The 20339-nt window shown below is 44.5% G+C and overlaps 1 protein-coding gene across 1 annotated transcript in view; it reads left to right on the forward strand.

Moving 5' to 3' along the window:
- Window positions 1-20339, forward strand: part of LOC124606478 (proton-coupled amino acid transporter-like protein pathetic) — a 145611-nt gene that overhangs the window by 109219 nt on the left and 16053 nt on the right. The window contains exons 7-8 of the mRNA XM_047138460.1: window positions 8662-8940; window positions 17720-17898. Of these exons, the coding sequence (XP_046994416.1) occupies window positions 8662-8940; window positions 17720-17898 (458 nt within the window). The remainder of the gene's footprint in view (window positions 1-8661; window positions 8941-17719; window positions 17899-20339) is intronic.

The following is a 20339-nucleotide window of genomic DNA, read 5'->3' on the forward strand; positions in this document are numbered from 1 at the left end:
TCGTGAATTTTCATTTATTTGGTTTTGCTAAGATGGAGGTCGAGGATAATGGAATGTAGTTGAATTAAGTCGGGTGATGCTGAGGCAATTAGATTAAGAAATGAGACAGAGTAGTAAAGGAGTTTTGCTATTTGGGTAGCAAAATAACTGATGATGGTCGAAGTAGAGAGGATATAAAATGTAGACTGGCAATGGCAAGGAAAGCGTTTCTGAAGAAGAGAAATTTGTTAACATCGAGTACAGATTTAAGTGTCAGGAAGTCGTTTCTGAAAGTACAGTATATGTATGGAGTGTAGCCATGTATGGAAGTGAGACATAGACTATAAATAGTGCAGACAAGAAGATAATTGAAGCTTTCGAAATGTGGTGCTACAGAATAACGCTGAAGATTAGATGGGTAGATCATATAACTAATGAGGAGGTATTGAATAGGGTTGGGGACAAGAGGAGTTTGTGGCACGACTTGACCAGAAGAAGGGATCGGTTGTTAGGACATGTTCGGAGGTTAGTACTGGAGGGCAGCGTGGAGGGTAAAAATTGTAGAGAGAGACCAAGAGATGAATACACTAAGCAGATACAGAAGGATGTAGGCTTCAGTAGGTATTGGGAGATGAAGAAGCTTGCACAGGGTAGAGTAGCATGGGGAGCTGCATCAAACCAGTCCCTGGATGAAGACCACGACAACAACAACAACAAGTTGGAGGTGGTGGCACTAATATTGGACTCAAGTATGGTTACTACCACGTTAGCATATATTTAAATAAAGTTAATGTGTTAACAAAAAACTCTTTCTGAAGTGATAGGAATAAAAATAAAGTTACATTTCAGGCAGCTTAATTCTATCATATTTACAGGTTATTGTGATCTCACAACCCTTAAACAGGAGGAAGAGGTACGTCTTCAAACATATTTAAAAGAGACGCCAAGTATCACTTCAGAGTGAACTGATGTTTTGGTAGGTTGTCTAGACTAGGTTGTCTAGACTTACAATACTTCCAATTTCTGCAGAGTGGACCGGTAACGCGAAATTGGCTAGTTTGCCTTTTTAACGAAATTCTCCCTACAGCGACATTACCCAAAAAATTTAAAAGAACAGAAATTATCGCTATCCAAAATCCAGGGAGAGAAGGAACAGCTTCAGAACACTTCGACCCAATATTACTTAGCTGTGCTTACAAGCTATTGGAAAGAATGATTCTAAACCGAATCCAAGATCAAATTAATGCTATGATATCGCCTGAACAAGGTGGATTCAGACCTTATAGAAGCTGCTGTGAACAAGTGCTCTCTTTGACTCCTCACATAGAACCTGGATACTCGTATTTCTACGTGCCATTTCCTCGTGAATACCGATAAATCAAAACATTTCTTCCTACCTCAACATTTATTTCTTAAAGAACTTACGAAAGATTCTCACAGAAAGAACTGGCAACGGACATATTTATGCACTGTTGCCAACTTACATGTGGTTAACTTTCGCAGAAATTATTGTTGTTATTATCGTATGCAAAAATTACAGTAATACACATTTAGCAAAACAAAGAAATATATATAAAAATGAACATGTGAAATTATATACAGTACACAGACTACACTCCGATGTTGATGGACTCGATCCAGCGGAGTGCCTCGTCGGATGCTTGATGGAGCTTCTCAATGCCACCACGGAAGCGTCTGATTGGATATTCATTCACAATGTGGCTCATTGTTTGGGTGTCACCACAGTCACACACACTGTCACTTGAAAAGCCCCACTTGTGCATGTTGTATTGGCACCTACCCTCTTCAGTCCGATATCTGTTTAACTGCACCCACACCTCCCTTGGTTGGTGGAAGACTGGAACTGGAACTGTTGGATTGTCTACAACTTCGTGGTTTCTTGTAGCTTGCCACCCACATTTCCACTTTGCTTCCTGATCGAATCCTGTGGATAGCATTTGGGCTTCCATTTCATATGCCGGTCTTCTAGATCTGAGGCGTTTCCTAAGCAGTAATAGCAAATTGTCATTAAGATCGAGTTGTTTTCGGAAACTTGCTGACAGGGGCTGTAAAGACCAGTCTTTCGACGGAGGTCTGGTGGACTGATGTTTGAAAACAATGGTAGCCAGCAAGTATGTGTAGACCGTACTGTACCACTAATTACTCTCATAACTGAATTCAGTTGGACGGCTACTTTCACAACGTGGGTGCTTCCGAGCGAAATTGGTGCACAGTATTCCGCTGCAGAGTATATCACTGCAAGGGATGCTCCTCGGAGGACTGATGTGGTTGCTCCCCATGTACTGCCTGCCAGCTTTCTCACAAGGTTCACTCGTGTTTGTGTCTTCTTGGCCAAGTTGGAAGGGTATTTTTTGTATGTTAAAGTTCTGTCCAGAGTGACTCCCAGGTATTTTGGGCTTTCGTTGTATCTGACTGTGCAAAGAGGGCCGAAATGTGGACTGATCTTTGCTGATGAAAGGCGATTAGAGAGGTGGCTTACCTCGGTTTTAGAAACATTTGGTCTCAGTCTCCATGTCTCAAAATACTCATAAACTTTAGTAAGGCTGTTCGTTAGGAGTTCTTCACATTCAGAAAGGTCTTCACTCTGATATGAAATTGCCAGGTCATCTGCATATTGAAATTTTCGGCAGGTCAGCTGTATAGAGGTTGAATAACACTGGAGCAAGACCAGAGTCCTGAGGTAATCCGTCATTGAGTACATGCCATCTGCTTTTCTCTTCTTCTTGATGCACTTTAAACCACCTATTGCCTAACATGTTACTTAAGAGGTTGCCTGGAGTATTGCAAGGTATTGCTCTCAAAAATTTCAATAATAGGCCCTCGCACCACACTGTGTCATAAGCTGCTGACAGGTCAATGAACACTACTCCAGTTTTAAGTTACAGAGGCTGACGTTCTACAGAAGGTGGCATTAATTTCATTTGTATGTACAACTCTTTTCAAATTCAAGACAAAACAAAACAAAACTAGACAAAGATACTCCAACCTACACAATAGGCGAGTTTCCTGCAAACACTTTCGTTTGACATTCTTTCTGCAGGTAGCCACCACTGGACATTAATTTTTTGCAGCTAACTTGAAACATCGAAAATACTAGGCACAGCATTGTTATACAGTGGCCATTAGTCATTTACTTCATGTAAAAACGCGTCTTCATGATTTGAAGAACAAATGCGAATGATATTTGTCAGAAACCAATTTTCTCTTCTCGTCAGAATAATCCATTTCTCTGTCAGCTGCTTGTTTTCAATAGAAATCTAGCGTAAAATAATAAATTCACACATTCACTTAAAGTCAAACGCGGGGAAGTTCTTCCTGGGCTAACGCATAACATTTCTAAACCTAACTAACTTGAAATAAGAAATATTTGTTTTATATTCTTTCTGTGCATGCATTTACACGCTGCGCAGATGGCGTGCATGATTCCGAAAATGAATTCGGGAACTGCTTTTCACACAAGTTCGCACTCGTGCAGTCTCGCTTTCAAGCCACAGAATGTCTACACAAAACATGGCGGCTATCACTACAGCGAGATACCGCAGAGTAAGTGCCACAGCCTCTCTACGTACATTCTCTGTCTCTTTGCGTCCAGCCTGCGCCACACCTGCGACATCCAGGTGTGTGCCGGCTGTTTCCGTGACTAGTGCCAGAATATAGGGCCTGTTTACACTTTGCCCATTTCCCACCGGGTCAACTGCTGCGTGCATGTAGCTCATTTGCCACCAGATGCAAATCAACGTCACAATAATCTGTGTGTCCTTGAAATGACATGTTTTTAAAGTTTATTCTTACCGCACCTTCCGTGTCCCACTGCTATAAACTTCATTATTTGCTCTAATGTTATATAGGGTGTTGAAAAAGGTACGACTAAACTTTCAGGAAACATTCCTCACACACAAATAAAGAAAAGATGTTATGTGGACATGTGTCCGGAAACGCTTAATTTCCATGTTAGAGCTCATTTTAGTTTCGTCAGTATATACTGTACTTCCTCGGTTCACCGCCAGTTCGCCCAATTGAAGGAAGGTAATGTTGACTTCGGTGCTTGTGTTGACATGCGACTCATTACTCTACAGTACTAGCATCAAGCACATCAGTAGGTAGCATCAACAAAAAATGGTTCAATTGGTTTTGAGCACTATGGGACTTAACATCTGTGGTCATCAGTCCCCTAGAACTTATAACTACCTAAACCTAACTAACCTAAGGACATCACACACATCCATGCCCGAGGCAGGATTCGAACCTGCGGCCGTAGCAGTCGCGCGGTTCCGGACTGCGCGTCTAGAACCGCTAGACCACCGCGGCCGGCTAGCATCAACAGGATAGTGTTCATCACGAACGTGGTTTTGCAGTCAGCGTAATGTTTACAAATGCGGAGTTGGCAGATGCCCTTTTGATGTATGGATTAGCACTGGGCAATAGCCGTGGCTCAGTACGTTTGTATCGAGACAGATGTCCAGAACGAAGGTGTCCCGACAGGAAGACGTTCGAAGCAATTGATCGGCGTCTTAGGGAGCACGGAACATTCCAGCCTATGACTCACGACTGGGGAAGACCTAAAACGACGAGGACACCAGCAATGGACGAGGCAATTCTTCGTGCAGTTGACGATAACCCTAATGTCAGCGTCAGAGAAGTTGCTGCTGTACAACGTAACGTTGACCACGTCACTGTATGGAGAGTGCTACGGGAGAACCAGTTGTTTCCGTACCATGTACAGCGTGTGCAGGCACTATCAACAGCTTATTGGCCTCCACGGGTACACTTCTGCGAATGTTTCATCCAACAATGTGTCAATCCTCATTTCAGTGCAAATGTTCTCTTTACGGATGAGGCTTCATTCCAACGTGATCAAATTGTAAATTTTCACAGTCAACATGTGTGGGCTGACGAGAATCCGCACGCAATTGTGCAATCACGTCATCAACACAGATTTTCTGTAAACGTTTGGGCAGGCATTGTTGGTGATGCCTTGTTGGGCCCCATGTTCTTCCACCTACGCTCAATGGAGCACGTTTTCCTGATTTCATAGGGGATACTCTACCTGTGCTGCTAGAACATGTGCCTTTACAGGTACTACACAACATGTGGTTCGTGCACGATGGAGCTCCTGCATATTTCAGTCGAAGTGTTCGTACGCTTCTCAACAACAGATTCGGTGACCGATGGATTGGTAGAGGCGGACCAATTCCATGGCCTCCACGCTCTCCTGATGTCAACCCTCTTGACTTTCATTTATGGGGGCATTTGAAAGCTCTTGTCTACGCAACCCCGGTGCCAAATGTAGAGACTCTTCGTGCTCGTATTGTGGACGGCTGTGACACAATACGCCATTCTCCAGGGTTGCATCAGCGCATCAGGGATTCCATGCGATGGAGGGTGGATGCCTGTATCCTCGCTAACGGAGGACATTTTGAGCATTTCCTGTAACAAAGTGTTTGAAGTCACGCTGGTACGTTCTGTTGCTGTGTGTTTCCATTCCATGATTAATGTGATTTGAAGAGAAGTAATAAAATGATCTCTAACATGGAAAGTAAACGTTTCCGGACACATGTCCACATAACTTATTTTCTTTCTTTGTGTGTGAGGAATGTTTCCTGAAAGTTTGGCCGTACCTTTTTGTAACACCCTGTATTAAGGGTTTTCATCACTTTGATAACGTGTAGTTTCTATCGTCTCTAACTACATCTCTTTGGCTCCATCCGCCTTACACTCCCGTGTTTTCCATTCAGTACAAGAGGGTATGAAGAGGGATTTCCTGTCTTTAGCTGGACTTGCTCGTCAATACAGTGATGGAACACTACTGATGTGTTTTTTGTGTCTAAGTGCGAAGAGCTGTGATCAGCTGTTTCCATATGCACAGCTGGATCTGCACACACACACACACACACACACACACACACACACACACACACACACACACACACAGCCATGCTGCTGCTACAAACATCAGCCCATTAGTAAAGACTCATCACATGTACACTCCACCTCGATCCACAGTTGTGTGATCAGCAATACCCATGGACACTGCTTTAAATGCAATTTTTACATGGCTGTGATCCTCTTAACAAGCATTATCACATTAGTGAAGACTTATCACCTGTACACTCCACCTTTCTGCACAGGTGTGCGAGAAGCACACCCAGTTGGCACGGCTGGACTTCCACGTCTACATGACCACGCTCCATTTACACCAGAATGTCATTACTAATGATTCTTCATGTGAACACTCCACCTCACCGCACAGGTGTGTGAGCAACTGTTCCCACAGGCACAGCTGGACATCTACATCTCCATCTACACAAGAAGGCCAATAGTGATGGCGCTTCATCTGTACACTCCACATCGCACCACAACTGTATGACCCATAGTTAACACAGGCAGAGCTGTACAAGTGCATCTGCATCTACACAAGAAGGCCATTAATGATGGCCATTAATGATGGCTCTTCACCTGTACACGCCACATCGCACCACAACTGTGTGAACTGCAGTTCCCACAGGCACAAAGGGACACGTGCATCTGCATCTCCACAAGATGTTCACTAGTGATGGTTTTTGACCCGTACACTCAATATCACACCACAACTGTGTGAACCGCAATTCTTGTGGGCACAGCCGAACGTGCACATTGACTGTATCCACACCATCACAATCTGAGAAGAATATTGATGTACATACCTACAACAATACAGGGACAAATGACCTTCATTACCCATTGTTAAAAGTGTCACTGGCTGAGAAAGGAGTTCAATATGTAACAACAAAAATTTTTTGTGATTTTTCCAATAACGTAAAATGTGTGGTAGATGGCGAATCAAGTTTTCAACCTGAACAGTTCCTTCTACTCTACTGACTAATTCTTGGTTCAAACTGGTAGCTAGTTAAAAAAAAAGTTGTGTTGTTACATGAGCAGGTTCCAACATAATGTGTTCATTAATGTTAACACTAATCATGTATATACACTGATCAACCAAAACATTGTGACCACCTATCTAATTTCCAGTATGTTACGGATATGTTGTGGTATGGAAGCAGTGAGGCTTTAATATGTCTCAGAAGGTATTTAACACAACATCTCCTCCAACAAGTTACCTAATTCCCAAGGAGGAAGATGAACTCTTACGCCACATTCAATCACATCACAGATGTGTTCGATCAGGTTCAGATTTGGAGAACTGGAGAGCCAAGGTATCGATTGGAGCAAGCCAGTGTGTTCCTTAACCACTCTGTCACCCTCCTAGCCTTGAGACATGACACATTATCCTGTTGAAAAATGCCACTGCCGTCCAGCCTTGCAAGAGGTCCACTGGATGCATGGATGCCCACGTGAAAGTTCCCCAGAGCATAATTGGGCCGCCGACAGTTTGTCTCCATCTTGTAGTACTGGTGTCAAGTAGCTTGTAGCTTTCCGGTTGTAAGAGGACGGATTTGCGCCCTCTCCGTTGTATGATGAAAAATATATCGGTATTTATCAAATTATGCGACACGCTGCCACTGCGCCAGCGTCCAGTGCCGTTGGTCACATGCCCATTTTAGTCGCAGTTGCCAATGTTGTGGTGTTAATATTGGCAAATGCTGGATCGTCAGCTGCAGAGGCCCAGTGTTCAAAGTGTTCGATGCGCTGAGTGTCTAGACACACTTTGCCTATCATTTAAGTTTGATGTTAGTGCGCCATTTGTCTTATTTTACCAGCCTGCACAACCTATGACATCTGACATCTATAACGAGGGGTTTCCGCTCAACCACATGACGTCTGGATGTGGTTTCACGTTAGCCACTGCACGCCGTCTGTCTTGTTGTACCAGCTTACCCATCCTACAACGTCTGACGTCTGCAGTGAGGTGTGGCAGCCCAACCACAGGATGTCTGGACGTGGTTTCACTTTAGCCACAGTGTGGCACTTGTCTTGTTTTACCTGTCTGCCCAGCCTACTACATCTTATATCTGTCACGAAACTTCGATGGCCAACCACATGACATCTGCACGTGGTTTCACCTTAGTTTCGCCACGTGTTGAAGGCACTCACCACAGCATTCCTCGAACAGCCGACAAGTCTTGCAGTTTCCGAAATGCTCTTGCCGATTCTCCAGGCCCTCACAATCTGTCACTGGTCAAACTCAGATAGACCACGCATCTTCCCCATTCTGCAAACGGACAGCACACTCACTGATGCAACATGCGTGTGTCTGACTAGCAGTTATGCCTCCCCAGGTGACGCTGCTATCGCCTGAGTGGGTTTATATTGATAGCAAGTCTGTGGCCATAATATTCTGGCTGATCAATGTATATCACGTAAAACTGACTCGTTCCACATCATTTTGGTATAAGGGTGATATATGAAAGATGTAACTAACTGACACCTTATGCCCATTAGTGATGACTCTTCATGTGTACATTCTAACTCACTCTACATGCGCGTGACCAGCAGTTCCCATGGGCACAGCAGGACACGCACTTCTATACATCTATCCTGCATCTACACTAGAGGTTCGTTAGCAATGACGCTTTACCTGTCATTCCATCCCGCCAAACAATTGTGTGACCTGCAGTTCACGTGGTTGCAGCTGGACGTGTACATTTACATGCCCACACTGCATCTACACTAGAAGTCCATTAGTGATCACCCTTCACGTGTACACTCTGTCTCCTGAAACAGGTATGCGACCAGTGGTTCCCGTGGGCACAGCTGGACATCCGGATCTACACGGTCCTGCTACTGCTGCCGTTGGTGCCCAGCTGCCTGCTGCGCAACCTCAAGTACCTAGTGCCCTTCTCGGCGACTGCCAACGTTTGCATCGTGGTGGGCTTCGCCTGCACGCTCTACTACATGCTTCGTTACCTCAATGACCCCGGCGAGTTGCCCCTCAGTGTGGACGTCGCACGCTTTCCGCTCTTCTTCAGCACTGTCGTCTTCGCCATGGAGGGGATAGGAGTGGTGAGTCGCTCTGCATTTCTCTGTTCATTCGTGGTTGTAGATACATTGCCTGACAAAAAAAGTGAAGCACTCAAAAGACATGGTCGGATGTCAGTTGCGAGGTTGTAACGGTACCACTGACCACCTCAAACGGCAACCAATGCTAACGTTATAATAAATGAAAAGCACTAGTTTGCTTTGTTCTACAATATTACTTTTATTGTGTAACCGGTTTTCGGCTTACAAGGCCATCTTCAGACATTTACAGAGTATTGTCACCAAATAAGTTAGAATGTTTCCAAACAACATTGGAAGAGAAGTAACACGTCTAGAACATTGACGAACTTCTACTGGTTAACACAATAAAAGTAATGTTGTAGAACAAAAGCAAACTGGTGCTTTTCATTTATTATAATGTTGTTCTTCTAAGAACCAACGGAAGATTCTGTTAGCATGCTAACGTTATACCTGTGCGAGGAATTTTTCGAAGTTGTGACCGTGAATTAACCTAATGGAAAGAGAGCAATCAAACTGGGATTCGTTTCCGAAACACTCCAGCAGAGTATAATCAATTAATCAATAGTAAACGGTGGTTCAGGAGTAGACTTCCTCGTAGCACAAAGGCAAGCTGTAACATTATATATTAAAAAAGGTCACCAGCCTAATTAGGCGTTCTTGTGTCAAGCAAAATGTTAAAGCAGAAGGCAGTGCTAAGGTAAACGTAATCTTCTTTGACACACACACACACTTACATCTGTTTCTACCACAACACAGTAACCTAACCTTGCAGGTAACTGTGCTACTAACAAACAAATGGCCAGTGAGATAGTAAACAGTAACATATACCTCTCAACAACACGTACCTTAAATGAACTAGGTGTAACAGTTTATAAAGCCAATTACCGACACACATGAAACTAATAGCAATACTCAACAGGAAAAGGTTGAAATGATTCTGAATTTTAATCAGGCGATCTGCATTGCTTAGTACAGGGTCTCCATGCCTGTGCATTAACCAACGTGCATTGCAATTGATAACACTGCAAATAGTTAATCCTTAAACTCGATTTGAAGCAACTAAACAGAATGTAGATCTGACTACACTGGCTCTGAAGGAGCCTTTGCATTGCTTCATTAGCTATCCTAACACATGAGGACGCTTAAACTTTCATGATTTGAAGAATCTTGCTCATTAACAAAACTACCACATTATGTATGAGAAATGGTAAGTATTCTTATCATTGTATGAAGGCTTTCACGACCGGATGACATATCTTCTGGTAAACCTTGCGGGATGTAAGGTCGTGGTCCATGAAACTCTTCAGCTCCTAACGTTTCGTCCAGTGCTTCGCTGGACATCTTCAGAGGGGTGTTTCTCCTCCGGTGAGTCTTGCCGACTCACCGGAGGAGAAACACCCCTCTGAAGATGTCCAGCGAAGCACTGGACGAAACGTTAGGAGCTGAAGAGTTTCATGGACCACGACCTTACATCCCGCAAGGTTTACCAGAAGATATTCTTATCATTAATTATTAATTAAGTAAAGCACAACAAACTACAACTCTTGAAATAACAAATGTGCTTTCATAGGTAGTATTTTGACTTACTCATAAATATTATTGGCTGTGCAAATGATAACACAGTATTATATTTAAGTTCAGACACTTTCTCATAATAAATTAGGACATTCGGAGTGAAATTCACTAGGATAGGATTCTTGCCCAGGCTACTGATTAAGGATAATCACGGGCGTAAGATAGAGTTTTTAGCAACAACACAATTATTATTAAAATCAACGAAAATTTCACAAATACCTTGTCCACAAACAGAGTTCCAACTGTAAACAATTTAGTGGAAGGCTGGCAGCACTGGTGGCGCAATTTTCAGTGACTGTTAACGGTGCAGCGATGCAATCATAACAATACTGTTGGCCTCGCCCTGTTACAAATCTTCTTGGAATCGAAATTATATTATTATAGGGCCAAAAGCCATGCCATGATGATGGGATCACCAAATGTGGCATCCGAGGGCCATAAGCTCTTCTGGCCTCAAAACATCATGAATATGAGCCACAATTATCCGCTGCTGCTAGCGATGCGTTAACCACAGCACTGCTCAGCCCACACTGCTTACCCGTCACAAAGGACGAGCTGCCACTTGCGCACCAACCACATCTTTCCCACTCCACCAGGCTACTTCCATAGCCGCGGGGCTTCCCCACATCTGGTACATTCAACCCTATCTTCCCTAACTATGTACCAAGTCATTTACAATACATTATATAACAATCATTTCAGCAGTTATTTAAATTCACAAGCATAATCTAAAGAACACCGTTCAAAAGTTCACATAACTGATATACGAGAGTTGTCCAGAAAGTAAGTTCCGATCGGTCGCGAAATGGAAACCACTGCGGAAATCCGGTAAAGATTTGCACAGATGTGTTGGGTACTGTCTCTAGTATGCCCGTTGATCATGTCGCATCGCTCTTTTCGGTTTTGAATGACAGTGAGCACGTAAAGATGCGTAGGGAATAGCGTCTCCCACCGAGTATGATGGCCTGGTTAGAGATTTCGCCTGTGTCATGCAGCCCACATAACACAACTGTCGAGCAGTTCCTTCCCCATGCCAATTCTCGGCTGCACTCTGCAGGGGCGATGAAGACGCTCCTGCAGCGTTTCCGATGAGAAGTTTTTGATCATCCACAATACAGTCCGTAATTGGCTCCCCCTGAGTCTCATCCCTGTTCACAAGACCTGCTGGCTATGAAGACAAAATTTTTCCACAGACAACGAGCTGCAGACCAGTGCAGATAACAGGTCGAAAGCACAGGTGGCAGCTTTCTATGACGAGGATATTGGAAAGTTGATACAACACTACGACAAAACTCGAAGCTGGAGCGGCGACTATGTAGAGGAGTAGGTGGAAGGCGTACCTAACTGTTGCAAATAAAACGTTTCTGGTTTCCACTGTGGTCTCCATTTCGCGACCGATCGGAACTTACTTTGGTTCAAAAATGGCTCTGAGCACTATGGGACTTAACATCTGTGGTCATCAGTCCCCTAGAACTTAGATCTACTTAAACCTAACTAACCTAAGGACATCACACACATCCATGCCCGAGGCAGGATTCGAACCTGCGACCGTAGCAGTCGCGCAGTCCCGGACTGAGCGCCTAGAACCGCTAGACCACCGCGGCCGGCGAACTTACTTTCTGAACAACCCTCGTTTATATAAAAAGTCAAAGAATTTCCATGAAAGATACACCATTATACATAAGGAATACTACAAATTGACATAGAAATATCGATACAGATAGATCAAAAATAAGTGTCACAAGGTGTCGGCTGAATTGTTTATTACACCGATTTCCAGTGTCCTACAGGGAAGGGAACCTCCCCATACTATCATGCAAATTTCAGAGAAAGAATGTCATGCAATGGATAACGTCTTATTGAATGAAAATTAGTAGCCGTGACGCAATTAAGCATGAAAGTAGAGATACCATAACTCAAATGTATATATTAATGAAGGCAATCATGTAACTACAAATGAAAACCGGTGATCACTACAGCAATTTAGTTTATTACCATAAGACGTCAAAGAACGATTTACCTACTGGATCAGACATATAAGCGGTTAACAAGTGGACGAAAGTTCGCAGCTAGAAACTATTGCCTTTTAAACAAGTTTAATGAATACTACTCTCACGGATTTTGTCATACTTAACCAATAATTATGTGGTGCAGGGAGAAAGGCAGAATACCTCTCCCACTACATGACAGGTATCCAAACCCAGCCAAAAGAAAGGCTTGCATGTAGACACAAGTGGGGAAACGCACATTCTGCTGAGATTATTATTGTGAAACACTCACAGTCGCTGTTATTCGGATTTAAATGAAGATCCGTTTTTGTCGCGGCTGCTGACAACAGTTGATCCAACGGTCCCAAGTTGTGAGTGCTTCACCTGGCGTTCAGATCTTCCTCTCGCCAGAAAGAACTGCTTCTAGTATCTCGCACAATGCAGCTTTTACGGCACACCGGCTCTTGTGCAGAGACGAGATACAGAGACTTCCCTGTACTATACCCGGTCAGGGGCTGCTTTCGGCACGGTACGAGTTTACGGCATTCTGCTCCTTTTCACCTCACTGTCACGAGCCAGTTAAACAAAGCTCCCAAGGCTCCAGGAGATAACACTCCTCACCATAACAAAAGAGAAGAAGAAGTAATATCACTGGCAGTAAAGAATCGACTGTACTGATTATTGGGGTGTGCGTACACTATGTGATCAAAAGTATCCGGACGCCTGGCTGAAAATGATTTACAAAATCGTAGCGCCCTTCATCGGTATTGCTGGAATTCAGTTTGGTGTTGGCCCACCCTTCGCCTTGATGACAGCTTCCACTCTAGCAGGTATACGTTCAATTAGGTGCTGGAAGGTTTCTTGGGGAATGGCAGCTCATTCTTCAAGGAGTGCTACACTGAGGAGAGGTATCGATGTCGGTCGGTGAGGCCTGGCACGAAGTCAGCGTTTCAAAACATCCCAAAGTTGTTGTATAGGATTCAGGTCAGGACTGTGCAGGCCAGTCCATTACATGGATTTTATTGTCGTGTAACCACTCCCCCACAGGCCGTGCACTTTGAAGGTGCTCGATGGTGTTGAAAGATGCAATCGCCATCCCCGAATTGCTCTTCGGCAGTGGGAAGCAAGAAGGTGCTTAAAACATCAATGTAGGCCTGTGCTGTGATAGTGCGACGCGAAACAACAAGGGGTGCAATGCCCCTCAATGCATAACACGACCACACCGTAACACCACTGCCTCCGAATTTTACTTTTGGCACTACACACGCTGGCAGATGACGTTCTCCGGGCATTTTCCGTACCCACACCCTACTATCGGATCGCCACATTATGTACCTTGATTCGTCACTCCACACAACGTTTTTCCACTTTTCAATCATCCAATGTTTACGCTCCTTACACCAAGAGAGGCGTCGTTTGACATTTACCAGCGTGATGTGTGGCTTATGAGCAGCCGCTTGACCATGAAATCCAAGTTCTCTCACCTCCTGGCTAACTGTCGTAGTACTTGCAGTGGACCCTGATGCAGTTTGGAATTCCTGTGTGATGGTCTGATGGATGTCTGCCTATTAAACATTACTAACCTCTTCAACTGTTGGCGGTATCAGTCAGTCAACAGACGAGGTCGGCCTGTACGCGTTTCTGCTGTAAGTGTCCCTTGAAGTTTCCACTTCACCTACACATCGGAAACAGTGGACCTAGGGATGTTTAGGAGTGTGGAAATCTCGCATACAGACGTACGACACAAGTGACACCCAATCATCTGACCACGGTCCAAGCCCGTGGTTCTACACAGTACCCCATTCTCCTCTCTCACGGTGTCTAATGACTACTGAGGTCGCTGATAAGGAGTACTGGTAGTAGGTGGCAGGACAATGCACCTAATATGAAAAACGTATGTTTTGAGTGTGTCCAGATACTTTTGATCACATAGTGTATTACATTGTACAATAAGTTGCATGACTGTTTGGGCATAAGCTACCACATAACACAATGTAACTTTGTAGATGTACACACCATCAGCAGGTAAGTAAATGATTAGAATTCCAGTATTCTGGTATGGGCAGAGTTGCCACCAGAGGGCATTAATATTTTTCCTACCAGGCCTGGTAGGGTGTATAATGGCTGGGAACATCGTCAGCTGTAGAGTGATCAGTATGACGGACGTGGGATGATTGCATACCCATGTGATACAGCGTTACCAGCACCTGGAAGAGTTTGAAAGGGGCCTCGTAGTGGGTCTCCAATGGTCAGTTGGTCAAATCATGGACACTTGTGTGGCTTTGAGATGTGACTGTCAAGGATCAGGTTGGCCTTGTATGACCACCACAAGAGAGGATCACTCTATGCACACTAGAACTGCTTTACGTTCGCGCCTGCCATCCGAATACCTGCAATGGACTCCTTGCAATATCTGTGTCGTCTTGCACTACTAATGATGATGATTTTTGGTTTGTGGGGCTCTCAACTGCGTGGTTATCAGGGCCCGTAAATATTCTCAATCTCTTCACTGTCCAGTATCGCCATATTTCTGAATGGTGATGAAATGATGAGGACGTGTAGGCTCTGAGCACTATGGGACTTAACATCTATGGTCATCAGTCCCCTAGAACTTAGAACTACTTAAAGCTAACTAACCTAACGACATCACACAACTCCCAGTAGCTGGGAGGAGAAAATTCGCGACCACCTGGGAATCGAAACAAGGTCCCAGTCACCCAGAGGCAGCAACGCTAACCACTAGACCACGAATAGCGGACCTCCTGCACTACTGGTCCGAAGTGCTGGCCCATGTGTCAGCTGTGCTTAACACCTCGATACGAACAGCTGCGTCTGGAGTGACCTGAAAGCATGGATTCCTGATGAACGGTGTCGCATTGTGTTCAACGGAACACGATTCCACACTACGCCAATTGACCATGGTTGCCGAGTATGGAGGCAACTTAGAGAGACGTCCTATTCTTCCAATGCGCTGTTACACCAGACGTTTTGGTGTGGGAAGTCATTGGGCAAGACTTCAGGTCAACCGTAAACCAAAATAGTATTTCATTCCTTGACGCATATATCATAGAACTCATATAATACTAGCTGTCGTGAATTACATACGTCAGGGGCGTACAAAGTACAAGGTGTTGCCTTCACTGTGATTATATCCATATGGTCACAGAATTGACAACACGTTGTAGTGCACACATTCCTGATGTACGCAACCAACGATGGCTTGTATTATACACTGAAGAGCCAAAGAAACTGGTACAAATGCCTAATGTTATGTAGGGCTCCCGCGAGCACGCAGAAGTACAGCAACATGACATGGCATGGACTCGACTAATGTCTGAAGTAGTGCTGGAGGGGACTGACACCATGAATCCTGCAGGGCAGTCCATAAATCCGTAAGAGTACGAGGGGCTGGAGATCTCTTCTGAACAGCACGTAGCAAGGAATCATAGATATGCTCAATAACTTTCATATGTGGGGGGTTTGGTCGCCAGTGGAAGTGTTTAAACTCAGAAGAGTGTTCTTGGAGGCACTCTGTAGCAATTATGGAAATCTGAGGTGTCGCATTGTCTTGCCGGAATTGTCCAAGTCCATCGGAATGTACAATGGACACGTATGGATGGAGGTGATCAGACAGGATCGTTAGTTACTTGCCACCTGTCAGAGTTGTTCCTAAACCTTTGGCGCGTCCCATGTCACTCCAACTTCACACGTCCCACACCATTACAGAGCTTCTAACAACTCGTACAGTCAGCTGCTGACATGCAGGGTCCATGGATTCATGAGATTGTCTCCATACCCGTATGTGTCCGCCTGATCGATACAATTGGAAACGAGACACGTCCGACCAGGCAACATGTTTCCAATCATCAGCAGTCCAATGTCACTGTCGACGGCCGCAGTCGAGGCGTAAAGCTTTGTGTCGTGTAGGCTCTGAGCACTATGGGACTTAACATCTATGGTCATCAGCCCCTAGAACTTAGAACTACTTAAACCTAACTAACCTAAGGACATCACACAACACCCAGTCATCACGAGGCAGAGAAAATCCCTGACCCCGCCGGGAATCGAACCCGGGAACCCGGGCGTGGGAAGCGAGAACGCTACCGCACGACCACGAGCTGCGGACGTGTCGTGTAGTCATCAAGGGTACACGAGTGGACCTTAGACTCCAAAAACCGATATCGATGATGTTTCGTTGAATGGTTCACACGCTGACATTTATTGATGGCCCAGCAACGAAATCTGCAGCAATTTGCGGAAGGTTCTGCACTTCTGCCATTCTGAACGATTCCCTTCGGTCGTCGTTAGTGCCGTTGTTGCCGGATCTTTTTCGGGCCGCAGCGATGACGGAGATTTGATGTTTTACCGGATTCCTGATATTCACAGTACACTCCTGAAGTGGTCATAAGGGAAAATCCCCACTTTACCGCTACCTCTGAGATGCTGTGTGCCATCGCTCGTGCGTCGCGTAAAACACCACGTTGAAACTCACTTAAATCTTGATAACCTGGCATTGTAGCAGCAGTAACCGACCTACCAACTGCGCCAGACACATATAGCCGTTGCCGACCGAAGCGCCGCATTGTGCCTTTTTTCGTATCTCTGTATTTGAATACGCATGCCTATACCAGTTTCTTTGGCTCTTCAGTGTATGTCTTCTGCGATATATGGGCCAAGGAATGGTATCTAGTGGACCTGGAGATGGCGTAAGCGATGCGAAGTATAATGTCTAGTAAAAAAAATTAAATCTTCAATTGTTCCTTCCGTACAACAGCTTTGATTCTGTTGAGATATTTTTTTTTTAATTTAAGGCTAGAATAATGCGTTTTCATTCATTGTTAAATTTCTCTAATGACAACGTTGTCGATGGAATGTTAAACGAGAAGTGTTAAATTCATATATATTTCATTTACAATGTGAATGTTGTTGAAGACTAATATCTTTATTTGCATTTTATTTGTACCACAGAGTTATTTAGTACTCGCTAAATGGTTGCTTCCAAACACGCCTCAGGTATCATGTACTTTTAGCCTGTAATGTGATACACCGCATGTCATTTCCGTGTAAATCGTGCATTTGATGTATGGAAGATGAGTTAAATAATTACCTAGTCACTGTGCAGCCGATCGTAACAGAGACATGAGGTGCGTAAAATTCCGCAGGCTGCAGCAACAACAGCAGTTTAGAGACACGCTGAGCGTGTGATGATGTCTTTGCAGGTGATGCCGGTGGAGAACGAGATGAGGCATCCGCAGCACTTCCTGGGATTGGGAGGCGTCCTCAACATCGCCATGGCGGTCGTCGTCTCGCTGTACGCCCTCATCGGCTTCTTCGGCTACGTCACATATGGGGAGGACACCGCGGGCAGCATCACCCTCAACCTGCCCGTCGACGAGCGGTCGGTAGTCTTTCATCTCTGTTCTCAGCTATACCACGACGTCATAATGCAATCTATTCCTGCGCAGTAGGGGCGCCACCCTAAAATACGTGGCAGCTATGACATTGTTCGCTATACCGAGCAGATTCGTATCTGTTGCTGGTTCGCCCTTACGCAGGCTGATTCAGCTGCCCCTATCGATGTAGTTTTATGCAACCAGCAATGTTACAGTGAAATGACAAAGAAACTGGGTATTCAAACACAGCGATATACGTAAAGTCAGAATACGGCGCTACAGTCGGAAACACCTATACAAGACAACCCAGTTCTAAGCAAAGAAGGAATAGCAGACAGGTGGAAGGAGTATATAGAGGGTATATAAAAGGGCGATGTACTTGAGAACAACATTATGGAAATGGAAGAGGATGTAGATGAAGATGAAATGGGAGGTATGATACTGCGTGAAGAGTTCCACAGAGCACTGAAAGACCTGAGTCGAAACAAGGCCCCCGGAGTAGACAACATTCCAGCCTTGGGAGAGCCAGTCCTGACAAAACTCTACCATCTGGTGAGCAAGATGTATGAGACAGGCGAAATACCCTCAGACTTCAAGAAGAATATAATAATTCCAATCCCATAGAAAGCAGGTGTTGACAAATGTGAAAATTAGCGAACTATCAGTTTAATAAGTCACAGCTGCAAAGTACTAACGCGAATTCTTTACAGACGAATGGAGAAACTGGTAGATGCCGACCTCGGGGAAGATCAGTTTGGATTCCGTAGAAATGTTGGAACACCTGAGGCAATACTGACCCTACGACTTATCTTAGAAGAAAGATTAAGGAAAGGCAAACCTACGTTTCTAGCATTTGTAGACTTAGAGAAAGCTTTTGACAATGTTGACTGGAATACTCTCTTTCAAATTATGAAGGTGGCAGGGGTAAAATACAGGGTGCGAAAGGCTATTTACAATTTGTACAGAAAGCAGATGGCAGTTATAAGAGTTGAGGGGCATGAAGGGGAAGCAGTGGTTCGGAAGGGAGTGAGACAGGGTTGTAGCCTATCACCGATGTTAGTCAATCAGTATATTGAGCAAGCAGTAAAGGAAACAAAAGAAAAATTTGGAGTAGGAATTGAAATCCATGGAGAAGAAATAAAAACTTCGAGGTTCGCCGATGACATTGTAATTCTATCAGAGACAGCAAAGGACGTCGAAGAGAAGTTGAACGGAATGGACAGTGTCTTGAAAGGAGGATATAAGATGAAGATCAACAAAAGCAAAACGAGGATAATGGAATGTAGTCGAATTAAGTCGGGTGATGCTGAGGGAATAATTACATTAGTAAATGAGACACTTAAAGTAGTAAAGGAGTTTTGCTGTTTGGGGAGCAAAATAACTGATGGCGGTCGAAGTAGAGAGGGTATAAAATGTAGACTGGCAATGGCAACGAAAGCGTTTCTGAAGAAGAAAAATTTGTTAAGATCGAGTATAGATTTAAGTGTCAGGAAGTCCTTTCTGAAACTGTTTGTATGGAGTGTAGCCATGTATGGAAGTGAAACATGGACGATAAATAGTTTAGACAAGAAGAGAATAGAAGCTTTCGAAATGTGGTGCTAATGAACAATGCTGAAGATTAGATGGGTAGATCACATAACTAATGAGGAGGTATTGAACAGAATTGGGAAGAAGAGGAGCTTGTGGCACAACTTGACTAGAAGAACGGATCGGTTGGTAGGACATATTCTGAGACATCGAGGGATCACCAATTTAGTATTGGAGGGCAGCGTGGAGGGTAAAAATTGTAGAGGGAGACCAAGAGATGAATACACTAAGCAGATTCAGAAGGATGTAGGCTGCCGTAGGTACTGGGAGATGAAGAAGCTTGCACAGGATAGAGAAGCATGGAGAGCTGCATCAAACCAGTCTCAGGACTGAAGACCACAACAACAACAAGTGTCTGGCGCAGTTGTTAGTTCGGTTACTGTGCTACCATATTGAGTTATCAAGATTTAAGTGAGTTTATACGTGGTAGTCGGCGTACGAGCGGTGGGATACATCATCTTCGAGATAGCGATGAAGCGGGGAATTTCCCGTACGACCATTTCACGAGCGTACCATGTTCGGAAAACATAAAATCTCCGACATCGCTGCGGCCGGGAAAGCATACTGCAAGAACGGGACCAACGGCGGCTAAAGACAATCGTTCATCGTGACAGAAGTGGAACCCTTCCGCAGATTGCTGCACATTTCAATGCTGTGCCATCAACAAGTGTCGAGTGCGAACCATTCGAAGAAACAGAATCGATATAGGCTTTCCGAGCCGAAGGCACACTCGTGTACCCCTGCTGACTGCACGATCAAAGCCTTACGCCTCGCATGTGCCCGTCAACACCGACATTGGACTGTTGATGACTGGAAACATGTTGCCTGGTCGGACGAGTCTGTTTTCTAGTTGTATCTA

Source organism: Schistocerca americana, chromosome 3 (genome assembly GCF_021461395.2).
Source record: "Schistocerca americana isolate TAMUIC-IGC-003095 chromosome 3, iqSchAmer2.1, whole genome shotgun sequence".
NCBI lineage: Eukaryota > Metazoa > Arthropoda > Insecta > Orthoptera > Acrididae > Schistocerca > Schistocerca americana.